General features: G+C 42.0%; 1 protein-coding gene across 11 annotated transcripts in view; it reads right to left on the reverse strand.

Annotated features, from left to right (window-relative positions):
* rbms3 (RNA binding motif, single stranded interacting protein) overlaps positions 1–21,151 on the reverse strand; it is a 305,125-nt gene that overhangs the window by 126,840 nt on the left and 157,134 nt on the right. For all 11 annotated transcript variants that reach the window (XM_038725792.1, XM_038725790.1, XM_038725794.1 and 8 more), the window contains 2 exons: positions 18,491–18,549; positions 1,165–1,256 (listed from right to left, as the gene is read on the reverse strand). In XM_038725792.1, coding sequence (XP_038581720.1) covers positions 1,165–1,256; positions 18,491–18,549 — 151 coding nt within the window. The remainder of the gene's footprint in view (positions 1–1,164; positions 1,257–18,490; positions 18,550–21,151) is intronic.

Genomic DNA, 21,151 nt, shown 5'->3' on the forward strand with positions numbered 1-21,151 from the left:
CCATTTGATCAAAATAATTGCCACCTTCATCGTAATCATCAATTCTGTCATCTTCACTGGCGCCACTGCCATTCTCCATCTCATCAGGGCTTCTTTGGCCTCACGGGGGGGGATTTCTGGATCAGATCAAATGCGGACCATCACGTCTGAGAAAATCACTCATAGTGTACCCTTATAGTAATCACCATATTCATTGCTTTAATGCAACTGACATTTTGTTCACCTATTTAGATATTCTGACACCAGCAAATCTTTGGCTGGTTCAAAAATAGCCTGGTTTAGCCATGCAGGCTCGTCTATCATAAATGTCCAGCGAGAGGGCCCTGCTGTACGTTAGTCTATATTGATTCTCTGTACAGCCAGCAAGAAAAGAAAAAAATGTAGAAAAGATGAATGAGAAAAAGACTGACAGACAGCCCAATATGTAAGAATCAACATTCATTTGAAATGTTTCTATAGGTAGATTCTAAGGTTAAATGGTGAATAGGTACATACCCTACTAGTGTGTTTTTCCTCTAAGCCATACCGCTCCATGTGTGTCTGTCAACCTGGCTCCATTGCGCAACTCACTGGGGCCCTATTTGTACCAATGAAACAGTTCGTCTCATCTGCTTCTACTTTAGCAGGCTAATAACACTGCACAACATAGGACAAGCGGCTGGTCAAACTTCAATTACAGCAGGGCCAGCTTACATGGTGACAACCAAGTTAGTTTGCTGGGAATAATGCAACGCAAACACACTTTCACACAAAACCACTTGAAACAAGGGACCCACACATGTACAAGCAAAGTCTTGATACTGGATTTTATGAGACTACAGCTTTGCACTAAGTCACAAAGTGTCCGTAAGATAAAGCAGACCTACATGCACCACAGTCACCTCCCAAACTTTATATAACGATGTACAAATGCAGTTAAAAGCCCACATTTGAGAGTCTTCTTATATTAGAGGGAAGAAGTTTGACATTAAACAGCAAAGCACTGGAAAATGACTTTCCATAAAACTGTGTTTATGGACAATACCAGTTTTCAGATCCATCAACATCTATTAAGTGTGTTAAGTGTACGATATTAAATCCCTTGAGGGAACTGAATGTGAAACGTGCTAATGATAATGCAAGAGGATGTGGAAATGCTAACTTAAAGACTTAAACACTGCTTACCTTGGCCATTTGGGCCTGCACCCCGGTGGCTTTGAGAGACGACACGGCCTTCTGTGCTGCAGCTGGGCTGTCAAAATCCACAAAGCCATAGCCTGGAGAGAGAAAAGAAGAGAGGGAGAGAGAGAGGAGAGGAAAAGAAAAAAAAGACAGGCTTTAGTAAAGAAAAAATGAAGGCAGATGACTAACAAGGGGACTGACAGACACTTGGTAATTGTAGCAGTAATAGGTTGGTAACATGACTACAGAGGCTGCCAGTTCTCATATCTGGTGAGCACTACATTGTTTGATAATTAGCGACACTGACGTTCATATGGGGATGCTATGCATCTTAATTAGTAGCATGGATGAGCGATTTAGTAATAACAAACCCTAGCACCCTGCCCACCTGCCCCTCCACGCACACACACAAACTGACACATGTATGCAAACACACCCAAACAAAAACACACAAGCACTGAGTGCGTGCAAATCAAGAATGCAGAATCACTGTTGCAATTCTGCTGTTGAAGAGAAATTCTTAACTATAGTTTAATGATGACTAACATGCATCAACTTCACCAAGTAGAATAATTCATGTAATGGTAATTTATGAAGTCCATAATTAAAGAAATAGTACACACATGTGCACAGTAACATACACAGAGAGGTGTATCAATTAATTCTTCAGATCATCACAGAGTCATTTTCAGTTTTCACTATTTCAGCCTTGATTTCCAGAGACTATGAAGTTGGCACACATCATGTTCCTCAACACCAAGCATTTTAACACAACCCCATTTCACAGCCTCCATAATCCTCTCCCCGGTAACAAATCTCTCAAAGGTTGACAGCACACCAGAGATGCTGCCATTTCTCCCTCTTTCTTCATTTCTGTCTCTCTTACATCCACATAAACACACAATTGTATCTCACAAATGTAGCCTTTCTGTCCATCTTACTGCCTTCCTCTGTTCCTCTCTGTCTCGAACACCGCCCCTCCCCCCGCTCATATTTTTCCTGACATTAACAGCCACCAGGCCCCATCTGGAAATTCATCACCAGAGGAAAGCAGAAAGTATGAAATCTGCAGCTGTGATTTATGAGTTATTGTGATCCTGACGTTCTCCGGGATGTATCGGAGGCGGGGGTCACGTCTGTGTTAATTAAAATTTGGTGGCAGATTAAAAGCAGTCAATGGTGCCCTCTGATCCACTGTTTCAGAAGGAAAGTATAATTAGAAAAAGATAATGGGTGTTAGATGGGGGGAGACTTGCCACGGTGGTTACCATCATGTTTCAAACAATCATACACTGACATGCATATGAGCGCACACATACACAAAAACACGGCACACCTTACTTTCTCACCATGCGTCGCCTGTGCACAGTTTGCCTCATACAAACAGCAAACAACTCTCTATGTAATACAGCCGAGGTATGTCTATCTGTGGTGGTGGTGGCGGCGAAGGCGGTGGTAGTGAGGGGTTGGGGGTTTGGGTCATTTTCCTGTCGGATGGCGGTGAAGGAGTGTGGAGTAATGTGAAAATCATAACCTGTGGCGGAAGAAAAATCGAGTGCGAGGACTGATTAATGGCCAGCTGTTAGAGTGGGGCTGGGAGGGGTGGGTCTTTAATTGTGGAAATTTGAAGAGCCAGAGTGAAAGGCCCAGATTCTAATACAAGGGACGGCCAGAGTAAAAAAAAGTAAATGCTATCAACAATTAAAGCGGCTGCAAGTAGACAGCGCATCCAACCATTTTATCACATTAGTAAACCCAGAAATGTGGAAATTTGCAGTAGTTAGAAACAAGAAAGCAAAGCTTGACAGTTGACATAAAAACACCTTATAAAAACCTTTTTATTCAAAGCGGTTCAACCAAATAACAAAAAAACATACTTTTCTTTTTCCTTCAGTAGTGTCCTGCCATGCAGACAGGACTCTCTTTAGCCAGGTTTTGTGACATATATGTGAGATTCCTGCCTCCCCCCAAATACAGTGGAGCTGAACTGAATTTTGGCTTTAATAAAACTGACAGCAATGTGTCTTTTCAGAGACAGTCTCCCCGTTACTGTGGAAGGTCCACGGACCACGCTGTGAACAGTTCTCATGGGACTACAGATGGTTGACAAACTACTAACATCAAGTGTCTTTGAAAGGTGCAACCACAAACTAGCATCACAGCTTCAGTGTACCTTGGCATAGACTGTACAGTCTTTGGAACTCTACTGAATGGATGAACACCATTCTTCCAAAATATATTTCTTCTTTTGGTGTTTTGCTGATGGTGGAGGAGAGTGCTGTGTGCAATCCACAAAATTGTTTCCCTGGTGCCTTTAGTGGAGAGTATTCTCCACAGTTGAAATTCCTTGCTCTTTATATGTTGTAAAATTATTAATATTATAGTATAGTATCTATAACTTTTGAGCAAGACTCCAGTTTTACAATGAGCTTTTTTCACCATAAGCATTTATGGAATAAAAGAAAATGCAGTTTCCTTTCCATGAACTCCTCATGGAGCCTACTACAATTTTTTTTACAGAAAAATTCTGATGTTAGTCCGCTTGGTAAAGTTTGTCTGGCAGCTATCCTCAAGAGCTGTGCTGCTGACAGGACTGCTGAGGACAGTGACATTCGAATGGAGATCGGAGTTGCTGACGTGTCACTTATGATATGGATTCCCAGTAACACATCACTGCAAATTCTCCCATAGGTTTTCAGCTAGGTTGAGATCTGATGACTGCGAAAGGTTATAGCATGTGATTCACATGATTGTTATTCTGTTAAGTGAGACCTAGAGTTTTGTATGGAAATGTCTGCATTCATTTACCTACCTGCATTGGCTAGATACCCCCAGTGTTTTTTTTGTACTTTGGGTGAACTAACCCTTTAGATATAGTGAAGGCCACAGTGTCCTTAGATCTAAGAACATATTAAGGGGACATTAAGAGAAGCACACAGATTGGTACTGAGGCCCTGGCTGATTCTCTTTAATAACCACAATGTTCCAATTGTGGATACTTGGAAACCCCAATTACAAATATAATATTCACCCCACTACCACCTGGAGTGCACTTATCAAACTTTCAGCAGGATGAGGATTTTAGAGAATGCTGACCTATATTCAGGCGGCTTTGAATGGACTAAAAAGTGAAGGGAAGGGAGAGAGAAAGAGCGGGAGAAAGGGTGCATACAAAAGAAAGGCAGAATGAGAAAGAAGGTTATTTGGGGTCAGCTGAATGCACTGAAGACAACTGAAATGACACTCAGCTAGCTGCCTCCAGTAATAGATAGTTTGCTGTTCCCTGTGCAGTTATTGTAGATGATATATGCATAATGATTCTGTAATGTGGAATGTTTGATCCGTAGCCACAGGGTAAAAGTGTTAAAGGCTTATTTGGTTGCAAAAGAGAATAATAATTCAGAGACATGTAGACATCTGAAGTCTCTCAATGTGTGCTTTTATCAGACAGAACGGTTGTGGAGGTTATGGAAAAGCCAGTTTTTGTATACGTGTGTGAGCTCCTCTGCTTCAATACAGTTGTGACAATGGATTTCAGTATTGGACCACTGTCCAGTCATTCTGGTTTCTCTCCACAGTTTTAAGAGTTAAGTATAGGTTTATATTATATTTAGATAGATTTAGATTTTAAAGATAGATTTAGATTCAGGATCAGGTTTGATGTTGGTTATATACAGTTTGCAATTAAAGACATAAGTCCCTTCAACATTTGGGAGGACCCATTGTGCTGTTAAGTATGTGATCCACTTGGAAATTGGACTCTACTTTCTCTAGCTTGCTAACCTTAGTGCTGATTCCACTGCCACAGCAGAAAAACAGATAAAAGTAAAATTTATCCTTTAAAGTAATTAAAATTTTGACCTAATAAGTAAACGGGTCATAAAAAACACAAATCGCGTATTTATATATACACTTTTTCTTCAAGTCAAGTCATTATAGTTTCGTTCACTCTTCACAATGCATTCTGCGGATTATCCAGAGTAATTTGGACACTGTTTCCAGGAAAGACACACAGCTTTTGAAATTTGGAAATGTAATTTTTAAATGCCTTGAGCACGATAAACAAAAATCCATTCACCTCCATTGTATTAGGGTTGAGGAAGAAATCTTACTGTATGTGTTATTACTTGGCCAAATAAAGCTAAAATTGTCAGCATGGCTAATCCATGAGAGGTGGAAGTGAGGAAATGTGTTTTGATCATTTCAGGGAACTGGAACCTTCAAGACTTGGTTTGTTTACTTTATAGTGTGTAAAGGCACCGTGTTTATGGGTGTGGGTATGTTTTGCGGGTGCATTTACTGTATATTACACTGATCCTTGGTTAGTAACTGAGCAGAAGGAAAAGTCGATTAGGCTGCGAAGAAGCAGCAGGGTCAAGAAACATTACACTCAATTTAAGCCATCACATCTCACACACTTAAACAACACATACACAGATGCACACATATTGCTTGAAGAATGTGTTTCTGAAGCTAAGTACATGCTGTACTGCTGCTGTATTCAACGCGGGTCCTCTAGAGTTACTTTCTCAAGTGGGATGCAGAGGGCAAGGTGTTTCTTTGAAGCCTCTGCAACACAAACATCCAATCGATAGCTGTCACTTAAAAGCGGCTCAAAGTGACTGACTACATGTGTGGTTGCTGATAATGCTGCACACTAATATGCACACGCATAGAGTGGCTCAAGCACACATACAGTATAGTATATACACACAAGCACACTGGCCGGATGACACACACGCACGTATGCACGCACGCACGCACACACACACACAGTATGTATAGACACACAAACGGTCTCTCTGAGAGGAATAAAGAGAACATGAGCTGCCATATCATATTTCCTGGTCTGGCTCTAACAGGGAGCCTGTCAAGATAAAAGGACCATCTTCAATCAGTTACTACAGGATGGTGCTATGCTACCACTGCTTCTATTTTACTGACTGTGACTGTACTTGTATGAATGTGTTTCTAAGAGGCAGGGTTCTCCCTAACATAGTCCCCCTGCGGAGGGTCTAGAACTACAGTAGATACAGCACCTTGGGCTATGCTCCCCACAAAAGTCTTCAGTGGGGAGTGGAGATAAGGGACTCATTACAGTGTGTGTATCGACGTATCAATCATCCATGCATCATTCATGCACTGTCAAATTATGCTAATCCTAATTACTTCTGGGGAAATTACCATTCTTTATCTGCTAATAGTCAGGATTGTTTGGGGTTTCCTACCCACTATATCTACCACCATTTTCCCCAATATTTCCATTTTTCACATTCTCATATTCGGCGCTAATGATCCCATTTTGCACTGCATACAATGGAATAATAATGCCCTAAGTATGAATAATGAATCAGAGACAAGTCATGGAGCATTACAATGGTGAACGGGGCAAACAGTATAATTGTTTACGTCCTTGTGAGTCATCAAGAGTTCTGAAGCTGCTGTTGCACGCCGGCGATAAATCATTGTGGTTACACATATGTTAATAATTCGTACTTTGCATGTCTAAAAGTAATTATGGTTAATGTAGGAGATAGATGGGACACTCTATGAGCAAATATGCATAACAATGCCTGCAATATGATTCTTATGATACATGGTACAGCCGTAGTACCGCATCATGTTCCATTCTACAGTATGTGCATCATTTTGACCTCGCCTTGCCTTCAAACTGCAGATATAGTACTTGTAAAAATGCCTAAATGTGAGTTCTTCCTTTTTTGTTTTTGTGAATGTAGTGCTGAAATCAGTAGTTATTTAACTGATGAAGGTTTTGAGAATCGAGTATTAAGTATAAGTCAATTATCATGAAAAAAGCACCACTTCTCAAATATGAGGTTTAGGCCTGCAGCTAATGATTAATTTTTTAATGTTTTTATAACGATCATAGCTTAGTCTATAAAATGTCAGAAAAGTGTGAAAAACAACTGTCAAAAATTTTAAGAGCCCAAGGTGATGTTGTGAAAAAAAAGTCTGGTAAACAGTGCAAAGCCCAAAGGTACTGACAATGACAAAACAGAAAAGCAGCAAATTCTCACATTTGCTAAACTTGATTCAGTAAACTCTGACAATCTGAAACAATCACCTAGGGCCCTGGGATATAGTGATGAGTAATTTTCTGAATGACTAATTGATTAAGTGATCGAATAAAAATAACAGATTAATTGATAACAAATAATTGTTAGTTAGTGATACAGCTACTATACACTTTTCATTGAGAATTCACAGACAAAAAGGATCTGTTGAAATACATTGCTCAAAAAAATAAAGGGAACACTTAAACAACACAATATAACTCCAAGTCAATCACACTCCTGTGAAATTAAACTGTCCACTTAGGAAGCAACACTGATTGACAATCAATTTCACATGCTGTTGTGCAAATGGAATAGACAACAGATGGAAATTATAGGCAATTAGCAAGACACCCCCAATAAAGGAGTGGTTCTGCAGGTGGTGACCACAGACCACTTCTCAGTTCCTATGCTTCCTGGCTGATGTTTTGGTCACTTTTGAATGCTGCTAGTGGTAGCATGAGACGGAGTCTACAACCCACACAAGTGGCTCAGGTAGTGCAGCTCATCCAGGATGGCACATCAATGCGAGCTGTGGCAAGAAGGTTTGCTGTGTCTGTCAGCGTAGTGTCCAGAGCATGGAGGCGCTACCAGGAGACAGGCCAGTACATCAGGAGACGTGGAGGAGGCCGTAGGAAGGCAACGACCCAGCAGCAGGACCGCTACCTCTGCCTTTGTGTAAGGAGGAGCAGGAGGAGGACTGCCACAGCCCTGCAAAATGACCTCCAGCAGGCCACAAATGTTCATGTGTCTGCTCAAACGGTCAGAAACAGACTCCATGAGGGTGGTATGAGGGCCCGGCGTCCACAGGTGGGGGTTGTGCTTACAGCCCAACACCGTGCAGGACGTTTGGCATTTGCCAGAGAACACCAAGATTGGCAAATTTGCCACTGGCGCCCTGTGCTCTTCACAGATGAAAGCAGGTTCACACTGAGCACATGTGACAGACGTGAGAGAGTCTGGAGACGCCGTGGAGAACGTTCTGCTGCCTGCAACATCCTCCAGCATGACCGGTTTGGCGGTGGGTCAGTAATGGTGTGGGGTGGCATTTCTTTGGGGAGCCGCACAGCCCTCCATGTGCTCGCCAGAGGTAGCCTGACTGCCATTAGGTACCGGGATGAGATCCTCAGACCCCTTGTGAGACCATATGCTGGTGCGGTCGGCCCTGGGTTCCTCCTAATGCAAGACAATGCTAGACCTCATGTGGCTGGAGTGTGTCAGCAGTTCCTGCAAGAGGAAGGCATTGATGCTATGGACTGGCCTGCCCGTTCCCCAGACCTGAATCCAATTGAGCACATCTGGGACATCATGTCTTGCTCCATCCACCAACGCCACGTTGCACCACAGACTATCCAGGAGTTGGCGGATGCTTTAGTCCAGGTCTGGGAGGAGATCCCTCAAGAGACCATCCGCCATCCCATCAGGAGCATGCCCAGGCGTTGTAGGGAGGTCATGCAGGCACGTGGAGGCCACACACACACTACTGTGCCTTGACTTTGACTTGTTTTAAGGACATTACATCAAAGTTGGATTGGCCTGTAGTGTGGTTTTCCACTTTGATTTTGAGTGTGACTCCAAATCCAGACCTCCATGGGTTGATAAATTTGATTTCCATTGATAATTTTTGAGTGATTTTGTTGTCAGCACATTCAACTATGTAAAGAAAGGAGTATTTAATGAGATTATTTCATTCACTCAGATCTAGGATGTGATTTTTTTGAGCAGTGTAGTTTATCGCTTGCACGTTTAAAACTGTCTTTGGTCCATTTGGGAGTTTGACCAGCCCTTCCTTCAGGGAGAGTGGGGTGCTGGTTTTGGGAGGCTGTGGTGAGCTGTGCAAACACTGAGGGAGAGAACGGGGGTTTTAAATAGCGAGATGGCATCCATGACTAACTGCGGCCAAGTCAGGACCGCCTTGTTCACACTCCTAACCCAGGAGTAGGAGAGGATCCTCACTGGGACCACATTCCTCTGTCCTCCTCCATTTATCCTGCACCACCATCAGCTGACTGATGATAAATTTTGCGGCGAGCCTCCAGTAAACCATGTGGTGGTGTGTACGTGTGAATGTGTGTCTCTGTGCCTGTGTGTTTGTTGAATGGGTGTGCACAAATGCTTGTGTGTGACCTCCAACTTTCTTGTTTGTGTGTATGTGTGGGTATGTGAGTAAACAGGGGAGGGTAATAAATCTATCTTTCATCCGAAGGATCCCACAGAGAAACATCTGCAATGCATTTTTTTTTTTTTTACGTGGTGTATTAAAATGTTAGCTTTGGGCAAGACACTTCTGACCACATCCCTGCTGTCGGAGCATTAACACCACAGAGAAGTGACAAGTCATAAGGCGACACTTCCCCCAATATTACGACAGCCTGATCTATATCTGACATCCTATAAAATCAACAACCAAGTTTCCATCTGCAAATAGAGCTCCAAATTCACATAGTATTTCTGCACACTAAAGACACATCAGCAAAATGAGGTAAAATTAGCAAAAATATGCAAACTCAAACCCATGAAATCTCTTTCATGTACACACAGACTGCAGGTCTTGGAATAACTCAAAATAAAGATCGCTCATTTAATATGTCCAGTGTCACACTCCTGTCTGCCTTGTGCTTGGAGACAAAACCCATTTGTTGTAAAATAATTCTCACATAGAACTTTCTATATAAGACACTGGCAAGGAGATAGCAGTACAGGCAATTAACTTATCAACCCTGCAACATGGATTTGTAGTTAAGGCATTCTTGTCGGGTTGAAGCAGACAGCCTATTGGCTGTATTGTATTTCTTGTCATCTTCTCTCACAGGTGTAGGAGTGTCCTTGTCAGAGAGCTGCAGTCGGGATCTGCAGAGGGCAAAGTGCCAGGGCTCAGGGCCAATGGGAGCACTGGCAGCTCATTGTGCTGAAGACAAACTGAGCAGGAGTATTATAGATGAGTTCTGTACAACAGCGTGGCACTTACATAACTGCTGCATATAGTTGCAGAAAGATTGGATGCATGTTAGGAATGAATCTTTTTAACATTCATGCAACCCTGATACTACTGCAGCAAAACATTTTCTCCTTTTCTGTCATTCTGAAACTATAAACTATAACTAAATTCTATTGTGACTGACAAATCACATTGTAGAAATTGTCATCATGAAGCTATTTGGCAACATTAAAGCTGGGATAGAATGTTAAATACTATGTCTGATTAACATTTTTACAGGTCAGATATTACAGTATTACAACACACAGTATGGGTTCACAATATTGACTTCCTCTATATCTCGGCATTCCTTTCATCTTTATTTTACTCATCATTTTCTTCCTTTTCTACTCCCTTTTTGTTCGTTAATTAATTCATATTTATTCACACACATTAGCTATAGTACAGCACCATATGGCAACTTTTTTTAGCTCTAAATTCAGCATGACAGTTGAGACACTATTTAAAATATGTGTGTTTGTTAGAAGTAGGGCTGTTCCCGACTAAAGATTTACATAGTTGAATCAGAATTGTCAAGTCTTGCATATAGTCGACTGATAGTCGAATCATATGTTTTTTTGCGGCAGTGGGGGGGTAGGGGGTAGCTCCAATTTAATCTTGAGAAGCTGCAGAGTCTCTGTTCATAAATCACTGTACATTTTCCAGCTAAACTGAGGCTTATTGTTGACCATTTTCTCTGTGCTCGCTTGCCATTCACCGGTCTTGTGCAGAGTGCGTGCCATGTGTTCGACAACTGCATGCACGCCGCGGTTCCAGGTGGCTCAATTCCAAGTAACATTAGCCCACTTTTTAAAAACAATATATTATTCATTGTGAGGTTCATCAATGGTGATAAATTACCCGAACGTCACGTGAGGTGCCGACAACACGGCACAACAATGACACAGCTGATGATGTCTGCCACACACACAAAAACACACCTGCTGAAGCGCACCGACACCCCCTACCTTAAGGGTTTGGGTTACAGTTATGGATTTATTCACGCACTTTAAAAAGATTTATTAAAAGCTTCTTCAAAGTGTTTTTCCAGGACATTATGATGTCACAGTAAAGTTGACCTATCGTGTAAAAAAATTTCATCACTTCATTATTGTATCCCATTAAATATCTGTGTGAAATGTTGTCCTAATTACCACATCAATTCTTGAGTTATAGCCACGTGTTTGTCAAGGTCATTTTGAGGTCACAGTGACCTTGACCTTTGAGTCAAGTGTCGAGTGTCACCATTTTCAGTTCAAGAATGGGATGGACGGACAGACAACAGAAAACACGATGCTTTTGTCTACAGCTATTGCTGGCGAGGAGGCAAAAAAAACAAACAAAAAAGAACGGTCTCCAAAACTGTGCAGGCAAGGCCTTCATTCAAATCTGTAAATGACAGTACTGTTCGACTCCCTGATAGTACCATCAGCTTCCTGGCTTAATAGCAAAACCCCAATGTGTTTAGTGCAACATGTGAAGAGCACTTGAGAAAGGTTTGAGACCTGAAGGGTGTTAATTACTTGTCAAGAGGTTGTTAAATTGAGACCAGTTGCAAAAAATGAGTGTCTATACAGAACTCACATGGATAACTCAAAGAACACACACAGACTCACATACGCAAGTGTACAAGCACACACAAACCTGAAAAATGCCAGCATACACACACTGCAGTACACACACGACCACCTGTGTGTATTCATAGTAATACAAGTGTGGCCACAGTTGCACACACGTACGCACGCACACATGCACGCACGCACGCATAAGTCAGTCAAATAACCTTGAATAGCTGCTCATTATGGTACCTGTTGATGTTGAAAGTGCCACAAGCTGTACCACCACATCTTTACACATAGAGCAGGTGCAGTCCTGCGTTCACTTCACTTCCCTTGCACTTCACATGTAGAGTATCTTAAAATACCTGCTCTCCTCTCATTCCAGCTATACCTGGAAATTGCTAACTTTAGTATTCATGCTGGGTGCCATCTTGTGCACAACCATGTTATCCCCATTTGAGCAGTCATTTGTACTAAGCAATGTAATCACGTCAGGTACTAGGCTTGAAAGCACCAGCGAGACAAGACGATAGGCTAAATATTTGAACATCGCCGGATCAATGAAGATCAAGGGCAAAAATCTCCAGGTAGAAACAAACATTGAAATTCGGACAAAGACAAAGTGTCCAATTCCTCTGAACAACTATGCAGCCCATTTCCTTTGTCTTGCATCTGTTAGTCATTCATGAGGAATGGCCTGGCTGCACCAAGCTAGCCTTCCTCTTCATTGCAGTTATGATTTATGCCTTCCTTAACTAATCAAGGGTATGATCATTAGTCAGGGGATGTGCAAGTAGCCAGGGCCTTGGCAGGCCAGTGGAAGGCCATATCTCGCATTGTGGTTTCCCCTGCCATCCCCGGGTTAGGTCCGGGATAAGAGATGACTGGAGTTACGCCCCCTCACCTTCCACCAGTGCCCTCTGAGGCATTTTTCAACAAACACGACAAGGAAGGGGAGCTCTGGGACGTGTTGTAAAATGGATTGAGCCAATGACTACAGAAGAAAGCCACAGTGGTGACACAATCTGCATCAGAGACTCCCAAGAGTCTGTTTGTACTTTGTTGAAATTTATTCCATATCTCTCAGTCTTTGTTTGGATCCAGAAGACAGTCAACAATAACACTTCCGAAATTAACAAATTCCTCAAATTTGCAGTGGTGTGTAAAATTGCTCTTGGGAAATCTTGGTCTATTTTGATCCATGATTCTGTGGCACCTGGATTTCACCTCAACACGACCTCTACCATATACACACACACACACACACACACAAAAAAAACACACACACACACACACACAAAAAATACACACACACACACACACACACACAACGACCAAACTGCATGCAAAAACAGCACAGGAAATGGAGGGGGTACAAAAGGTCAGAGCTCAAGGAATGCAGCGACTGCTTCTATTTACGACAAACTTGGCTAATCAGATGCTTACTCTGAAGAGCCAACTTGGAACTTACTGGAATGGAGATTGTGGGAGGAGGGGGAAATAAAGAAGGGATGGGATTTTGTGTGTGTGTGATTGGGGGGTTCTAACAAAGGCTGCGGGTGTTATCCAATGAGGGTCTGCATGCTAAATCTGTCTAAAACAATGTGATTATCCCTCAGCTATTGCTAATTAGAGTCATTAATACCCAATGCAAGCAGGAAACGGCACATGCATTCTCTCCGTCTCTCCTTCAGCTGATCTCGCCTCTTTCTGGAATGGCTCTGAGGGAACAGAGGCATTTGGAAAAGGTCCGTTGTTGGCCACACTTCAGTCGAGATTCTCATCTGCACATAATTCACTTTCAAAGGGCAGAGGGGGCGGCAAAGAGAATCCTTAATTGCGCCGGCACCATGTACAACATAGACAAATGTTTATATCTCAGCCCTCTAATGAGAAACCAATAACGGATGCAAAAAGCACTCTCAGCCCCCCCGCCAAAATACACAGATACGAATACACATGACAATGAAAAACAGGCCTTTTGGAGAGCATCACCTCATTCATCAATAGCCCTTATACTCGAAGTCATGCAATACTCCACTCAGGCACTGATGCAGCAATAAATCTGTTTTTATAGAATGTAACATTGCCTATATTTCTCCATTAGGCTGATCTTGTGGTAAGGGCAAGGGATGCTTCAGATTGTAATGGTCAAGCTTCTGACAGGCTTATAAATTGCACCATACGGAGGCTTCACATGCAGCCCAGCTAAGCTAAATTGATCCACTATTCAAAAGGGAAGGAGTTCAGCGTGTCCACATTTTAGGTAAAGTATTCAAGGACATTCTGCTGTAAATTCATTCAAAAACATTTTTTTCAGATTGGTATTCAATCAAACATATGTTGCTTTCATCTTTACAATAAATGTTTTGAAACTTCAAACATGACAAATTTGTTGGGACAAAATAGGAAGTTAGCGTGTTTTGCATCACGTAACCCACATAATAAAGTAAAGACGACAGTAATTCTTTCAAGATGTGACTTTATGCAATGCCCTGTGGAGTTTTTAGTATCCTCATTCAAAATGGATGACAAGTTACAGGGCAAAGAAAGGAACAACAACAAACTGCCGAACACACAGCCATGAGAGACTATCTTCTCATCTCATCTATCTCCCACAATGCAGTGCGGTGGTCCGTCGCGGCAGAGCGCCAGTCAGACCGGTGAATCTCGGCGCAGGCTTATCTCCCAGCAGTTGAGGAGGAAACGGAGGTCCTTTAAAGGGCTGAGGTCATTTCCTCTGCCTCTGGGCTCTGGCAGGAAAAATAAAATGTCTCCATTCGGTCAGCCCTGCTTTATTTCAAATGCCGCCACTGCCTTTTAAGAGACCCTTGTGGGCATGGATGGCAAATGAGCGGTTTTGGGTTCTCGCAGTCTATTCCTTTTCATGCTCTCTCTGTCATCCTCAATCCCCCACTCTGTCTGTGATGCAAACCCCAAATCTCTGCTGTATTTCTACAGTAAATGTGAAAGTGCAGAGACAGATATATAGATAGAGCATGAGAGCGAGAGAGAAATACAGAGACAGAGAGGGGAGGAGAAGCAGTGTGAGAGTACAGAGGAGCATGAGAGCGAGAGAGAGAGAAATGAAGAGCTGAATGCCTCCTCTCACCCACAGCGCTTGACAGCCCTAAAGCCCTTTCACAACTTCCTGTTCCCATTTCTCTCTGAACTGGGCTACATCCAAAACATGTGTGTGTGTATTTATCGGCATGCACAGTTTATGTGCTTCTGTTGTGTACCCTTGCAAGAGTATGAGTTTATGTGTGTGCCTGGAAGCCTGTATGTGTGCGTGTCATAGAGTAAGGTAGGGCACGAGGAAGTGAGTCAGCCCTGGGAAGATAGAGAGGCTTGTTGAAAGGCCTGTGTGGTGCAGTGGTGGAGGAGAGCAGCCAGAAAAGGCAGGCACACATGCTGTGATGTAAGGAAGAGGACCGATAGATCTGTTGCATGGCCACTGCTGCTGCAAGAGTCTAACGCACCTCAGGCAGATGGAAGGGGAGTGCGTGCGGGGGTATGATTAGTCTTTGTGTGTTTGAGTGCGTGGGAGAGATGTAATACATGGTCTTAGTGTGTAGTTTTTGTGATGTGGTAAAAACACGGCTTTATAGCACTTACACATACTTGTGCAAGTGTATAGATAGATGTATGGAAGCGGGGAAACAATGTGCGTTCATGTTTGTGCGTGGGTGCCGTACCTGCGTTGGTTTATGTTTGTATGTACACTAAAATACGCATTTTCCTAACACCTGACCTGTAAGTACAGAAAGCGTCATCACTGTTTATCTGCTTTTCCACAACAGACAGCCTCCACTCCCACGCTCACTATTCCACCTCCGATATCATCAGCTATCCATCTTCCTATCATCTCTCTCATGCTCAATTTCATTCTTTTTATAGGAGTTTTATCGATGCAAAAAATAACTTCTGCTTTAGAAAGACATTCATCAGCCTTTAACAACATTTATGTAGATGCATGTAAAGGTAAATTAACATACATATATATCCCTACAGAAGCTATACACTTATCTGGGTTGTATGCTCAAGGCACTTTCATATGTTTATGATTTTTTTTGACAAATTATGTATTACATCTTATTACAAAGCAACAATCATGGAATTGACAATCTGCTGTTTTATTAAACTGATTTAATAAGTTTTAAAATATGAAAGGTTATCAGATGCCAAATCACAACATAGCGGTTTATAACAGTATGAGACAGGATTTATTATTAGTTATTACGGAGGCAATCACCAGGTAACACACCACTGATGTTACAGTGGTCTGATAACAGGAATGCGTGCTTATACATATTTGATTGGCCAAAGTAGGACCTTGCTAGATGACGTCATTTTGGGTTGTGGTAAATGTTGAGTGGAAAAGTGTTTTGCCAGAGCCATTTGTATCTACAAACGTATTGAAATGAATGAGGGCGATACATAAATGGGCTGGCAGAATAGGTTTTAGTTGTACACATCCATATACAGTACTTACTGTCTTTCTGTTTTGTCTCTACTTGTATTACATTTTGTGAATTTTTATCCAACTCATTGGTAGAATAAACCATATCCTGCCAGTAAGGTATATGATCATCATAATAAAGGATATACTGTACCAATAAAGTATAATAGCACCATACTATTAAAACGTGCAAACATGTTTGAGAACAGATATATAAAGTCAAACCAATTTCAAACTTGTTGAATTAATAACACAGGTGTGTGTGTGTGTGTGGGGGGGGGGTATAAAAGCAGAGTAGAGGCGTTAGTGAGTATGAGATATGTTACAGATGATTGTCGATCTGTCTCTCACACTAGCTCTCTCGCAGAGATGACTTGTCTGACCTCTTCGCTATCCCATTTTTCCTCACGTTGTTTTGGCAGTGCGCTCACTGAGCCGGACTAAACACAAATAACACAAGGGGGAGGAGAGGAGGTGGAGCAGGAGAAGAGACAGAGGAGAGGGGTGCTCACTGTGTGATGGTGGCACGTGGTGATAAGCTGCCATTCTGACATTTAAACAAGTGTCAGGTTCAGGGGGTCAGATGATTGGAAACAATGCATGACTAGATCAGGACGATGTGTCAATTTCGCTTTGTTACTGGGAGCACAGATGCACGCCAGAGCCCATCAAGGCTTCAATATGCCTGCTTGGCTGATTTACACTTTGATAACTGCTCACCTTTCAGGAGATTGTGGGATATGTATGTGAGAGATGTGGAGTTGTAGCTTCAGAATGTATGATTTTGTGGAGTTTCTCTTCTCCTCTACTTGTCTTTCAAACACTAAAGAACTGTAATTTTCTCGTCAAGGTTATTCTTTCTTCCTCTCTTCGTACACATCTCCCCTCAGTTCACCACCCTCTCTCTCACTGGGTGCAGAGCAGGACCATCCTTTCCACTCATAAAATACACCTGCTTGTATTTGCTTCTTGGCATCTCAGCAACGCTGCATTCCAGGATGGTGACTTATGGGAAACATTGTCTCCCGCATAACACAGTGGCTAAGCTGAGCTGATTTTTTTTGTGCTGTTTATAACTTGGGTCAGCTGGACACAGAGAGTGATAACCTGTGATCAAGCAGTCTATTTCTTTCATTACAGAACCTGATAGAGGTTTACCTCTACTTTTTTCCAATCTCAATCGGCCTAACCATGCTCAACTTAGCATAGGGTAGATTAAAGAGGAAAAAGACTGTGTCCTGTGACCTGCAGATACATCCTTCCTACTAACATGCATCCAGTCTTGTCTTTAATAGCCTGTAGGACTCACAAAAAAGGACCTGTCAAGATAATCAGCTCTTTTTTTCTCTATCCTCTAAAAGGCAGAACATTTTGACCCAGAGCATGCCTGGCAGAATAAACTCAGGTGTGGAGCAGGGTTAAAAAGGCAGCTTCACCTTGAAAGGCTACACTTCTGAGCCCGGGAAACCACAAAAAGCAATTAAAAGTATTGATGGAACTTCAATAGCTCTTAAACAGTGCTGCCAGGCACCTCGGGGCAAGTAGCACACTAATCTTTTTTTCCCCCTCTCATCTCTCTATCGCTCCATTCTGTCCCTCTCGCTCCCTGTCTTCATTGAAGACTAAGCTGGTCTTGATTATTAACAACTGATTGCAATACAAAAAAAATAAAAATTATTGCGCGAGTCTTCCCAGCCATGTGGGGCAGGTGGCTAAAGTGAAAATAGAGCCCCAAGAAGGTGAGTGTGACAATGATAGTAATTAGATTTTATCTAATCCCAACTTGCTTGTTAGCTCTCTAATTGGTCCAGTATGCGTGTATGTTCAAGCATGTAAATGTGTGTAGCGTGTGCGCTCCAGAAACAATTTGAAATGAGGAACTAATGTCATCGCCACATGTGCGCACCATTTGCTGTGCAGACACTAATCGACCTTTTATAGAAACACACTTTCCAAAAGATTGTCTTCCATATGACAAAACAGGAAATCGAAGAGGCGATAGGGAGGGGTTGAGACAGTGACTGCTTCCCTGCTTATCCTCTGAAGCAGGGCAGCACCATCCGAGAGCAGGTTGTTTACCCGAGCCTTCTTGCAGTGTTAAGCCAGCTACTCCCTAAATCACTGATTTACAGCGCAAGGCTTCCTAGGCTGATGTCTAAATTTACGCGAGGGCTGGGATTGCTATTCCTGTGACAAGAGTTATAGCTGGTGCACTAAAACAAGGTGGGTGTATAAGACAGACAAATTAATGACTTACCTTTGCACTGGTTGGTGTTCTTATCCAGAATGGCCTTGGTTGACACTATTTTTCCATACCTGTAAAGACAGAGAAATTCAATTTAGTCTCTTTGACTCAGAATGACCTACAGGACCTTTGACTGGTGGGGCTGTTCACTTAGATTGCCATCCCACGGTTGAAGTACATGTCTTATTCTCTATACTCTGCCATTTAGTTGCAGCTAGCAATTTGGTAAGTAGCACAAATGTCGAAAGCCAGCGGAAAGAGAAATCACTTGAGGTTAATAACATTATGTTTATGGCTGACTTCAAATGAATGTGCAGCCCTGTGACATTTGGGCGAGTCACTGAACATTTTTCAAAAGGTCTAAAAGCATACAAGCACAGTGAACTATCTTCAAAGTTGTTATATCAGTATACAGTACAACATTAAATTATGATGAATTCCTTTCATATCTAAAAACTGCACAATGAACAAAAAGCCTAAGCTCTCACCAGTGAGATAACCCAATAACAATACTCATTTATTCTACTACATAATCATCTGGTTAACAAAACATTTTAAACAGCATGGCATAACGTCTGATATCTCAACATCTTTTGGCTATTAATTAGCATTTGAAAGAGTGAACATGATATTAATTGTAATTTGTTATTGTTTTTTTCCTGGGCAATGTTTACATATAATGGTAACGGTGCTGTTTACCCATATCATTTTTTATCTAGTAAAAGTCTGAAGCCAAAAACGTTGAGTGAAGTGAATACAAGTGTGCAAGGCTTTTGGGTTCTTTCACTAATATAGCCAATTTATAAGCTGTAAGATGTATTTGACTCTCTGACACTGAAAAAATGTCCAAGAGAGACCACTATGCTCATTGTGTTATTGACTTAGCTCCCAGCAAAAGTGAAAGGTATTAAAATTCTTTCTCCCTCAGTACTGTGTGGACAGTGGGTTGTCATGACTTTTTTGGAATTGAAGACTGACCTTACTGACTGACAGTGAGTTATTCTATCTGCTTGTCCCAGCTAAAACTGCAACATGATGCACTGTGTGCAGGGCGAGAAGCACTGTAGCACTCTAAGTACAGTATGTGTGGCAGTTTACATGTGTGCATATACTGTATGTATTTCTATATGTGGGAGTGTGTGTGCAGCTGCACCATTGCTTGTACAATTACACTTGTGCATGTGATGTATACATGTCTGTGTTTGAATACTTAAGTGCGAACAATTCCCTGTGTGCTGAACACACATCACAATGAGTGAGCATGGGAAAGGCGGCTACGCTCTATACGTTTGGTGCACACACACACACACACACACACACACATATATACTGTAGGGAAGAAGCAGTGGTGCATCCCAGCCCATATTTCACCAGCAGGGGATAATTGTGCCATTTCTCAACGAGTGGCGGAGACTCTATTTACTGCATGCTGCGGTGGGATGGGTGGTGGATATGAACTGATGAGCTCCGAGAGGAAAACTACCAGCTCACACACACAAATACATATTCCGCATGAGTACACACACACACACACAAATATACACACACACAGAGACAGCAGTCACCAATCAGTGGATTGTGTCTCTTCTCCAGATAAACAGGCCATTTTAGCTATAGGGATCCATAATCTACTGCTACAGAACAGGACTAACGTGCAGTGTTTGATCACACTGAGGCACTCTCAAGCATAAGTACACAAGATGAACATGGAACAGTGAGTGCACATTTGATTAGAGAACATGCAGAGCTGGGTTAGTAACTGCAGTATTTCAGTGTTTGATGAGAAACAAACTACAGAGGAACTAACATGTAAGAATTAGCAAAAACATAGCAAGCTATATTGATTTTTTTGAGAAACTGTATATTGATTAAATAACCAGATGGAAATTAGCATTAGGTGATACTGACAAATTCATAAATGTTGATGTTTTACATCCAGCAACAAGAAACACTTCATGAAAAATGAATTAAAAAAGTGAATTTTTTGTTTTTTTAAATATGTGTGAATGTGACAACCAAACAAGAATGTCACTTCTATTTTAACTGAGCTAGAACATTCAAAAAATGATATCACTCAACTATAAAGCAGTCTTTAACACCTGGAAAATACAAGATTTAAGATATATGTCAAAAATAATGTAACAAAATCAGACATTTTGTTGGATCTTATCTCACAATATTGATATTGTATATATATTGTATTGATTTATTGCCCAAGTATGTTTATTCTTGTAGGCCAGTCTGTTTATTTGCACTCAGGTGTCTGCACTGCTCCGGTACTTGAAAAAATGTTGTATGCTTTCAGACTGGGAAACAGTTAAAAAGCTCAGAGCTTTTGGCACAAATTGGGGGAAAGTTCTCATTAAAACTTAGTTTGGACTCTGGGGAAGCAGGAGACAGTAGCTTTCCAATGCCAACTCATCACTGCTTGCCTCATTAAATGTTAAAGATGGCTCATCAATGCATCCTTTCCGCGGTCCAAATACACACCACAAAGACACTGCAGCGAGATGAAAAGGCAAGGTGGAAGGAGCCAGCTTTCTGCTCATAATGGAGACATATTGGAGACGGATGGATCCGCATGTATGTGCGCGCGTGTGGCTGTGGTCGACCCTGCTGGCGGCTCCTTCGCCTCTCTGCCAGGCAGGCCTGGGGAGGCTTTGATGTGACAGA

The sequence above is a fragment of the Micropterus salmoides genome, unplaced genomic scaffold, assembly GCF_014851395.1.
Source record: "Micropterus salmoides isolate LMB-PRFRI ecotype aquatic unplaced genomic scaffold, ASM1485139v1 Ms_hic_scaffold_17, whole genome shotgun sequence".
Taxonomy (NCBI): Eukaryota; Metazoa; Chordata; class Actinopteri; order Centrarchiformes; family Centrarchidae; genus Micropterus; species Micropterus salmoides.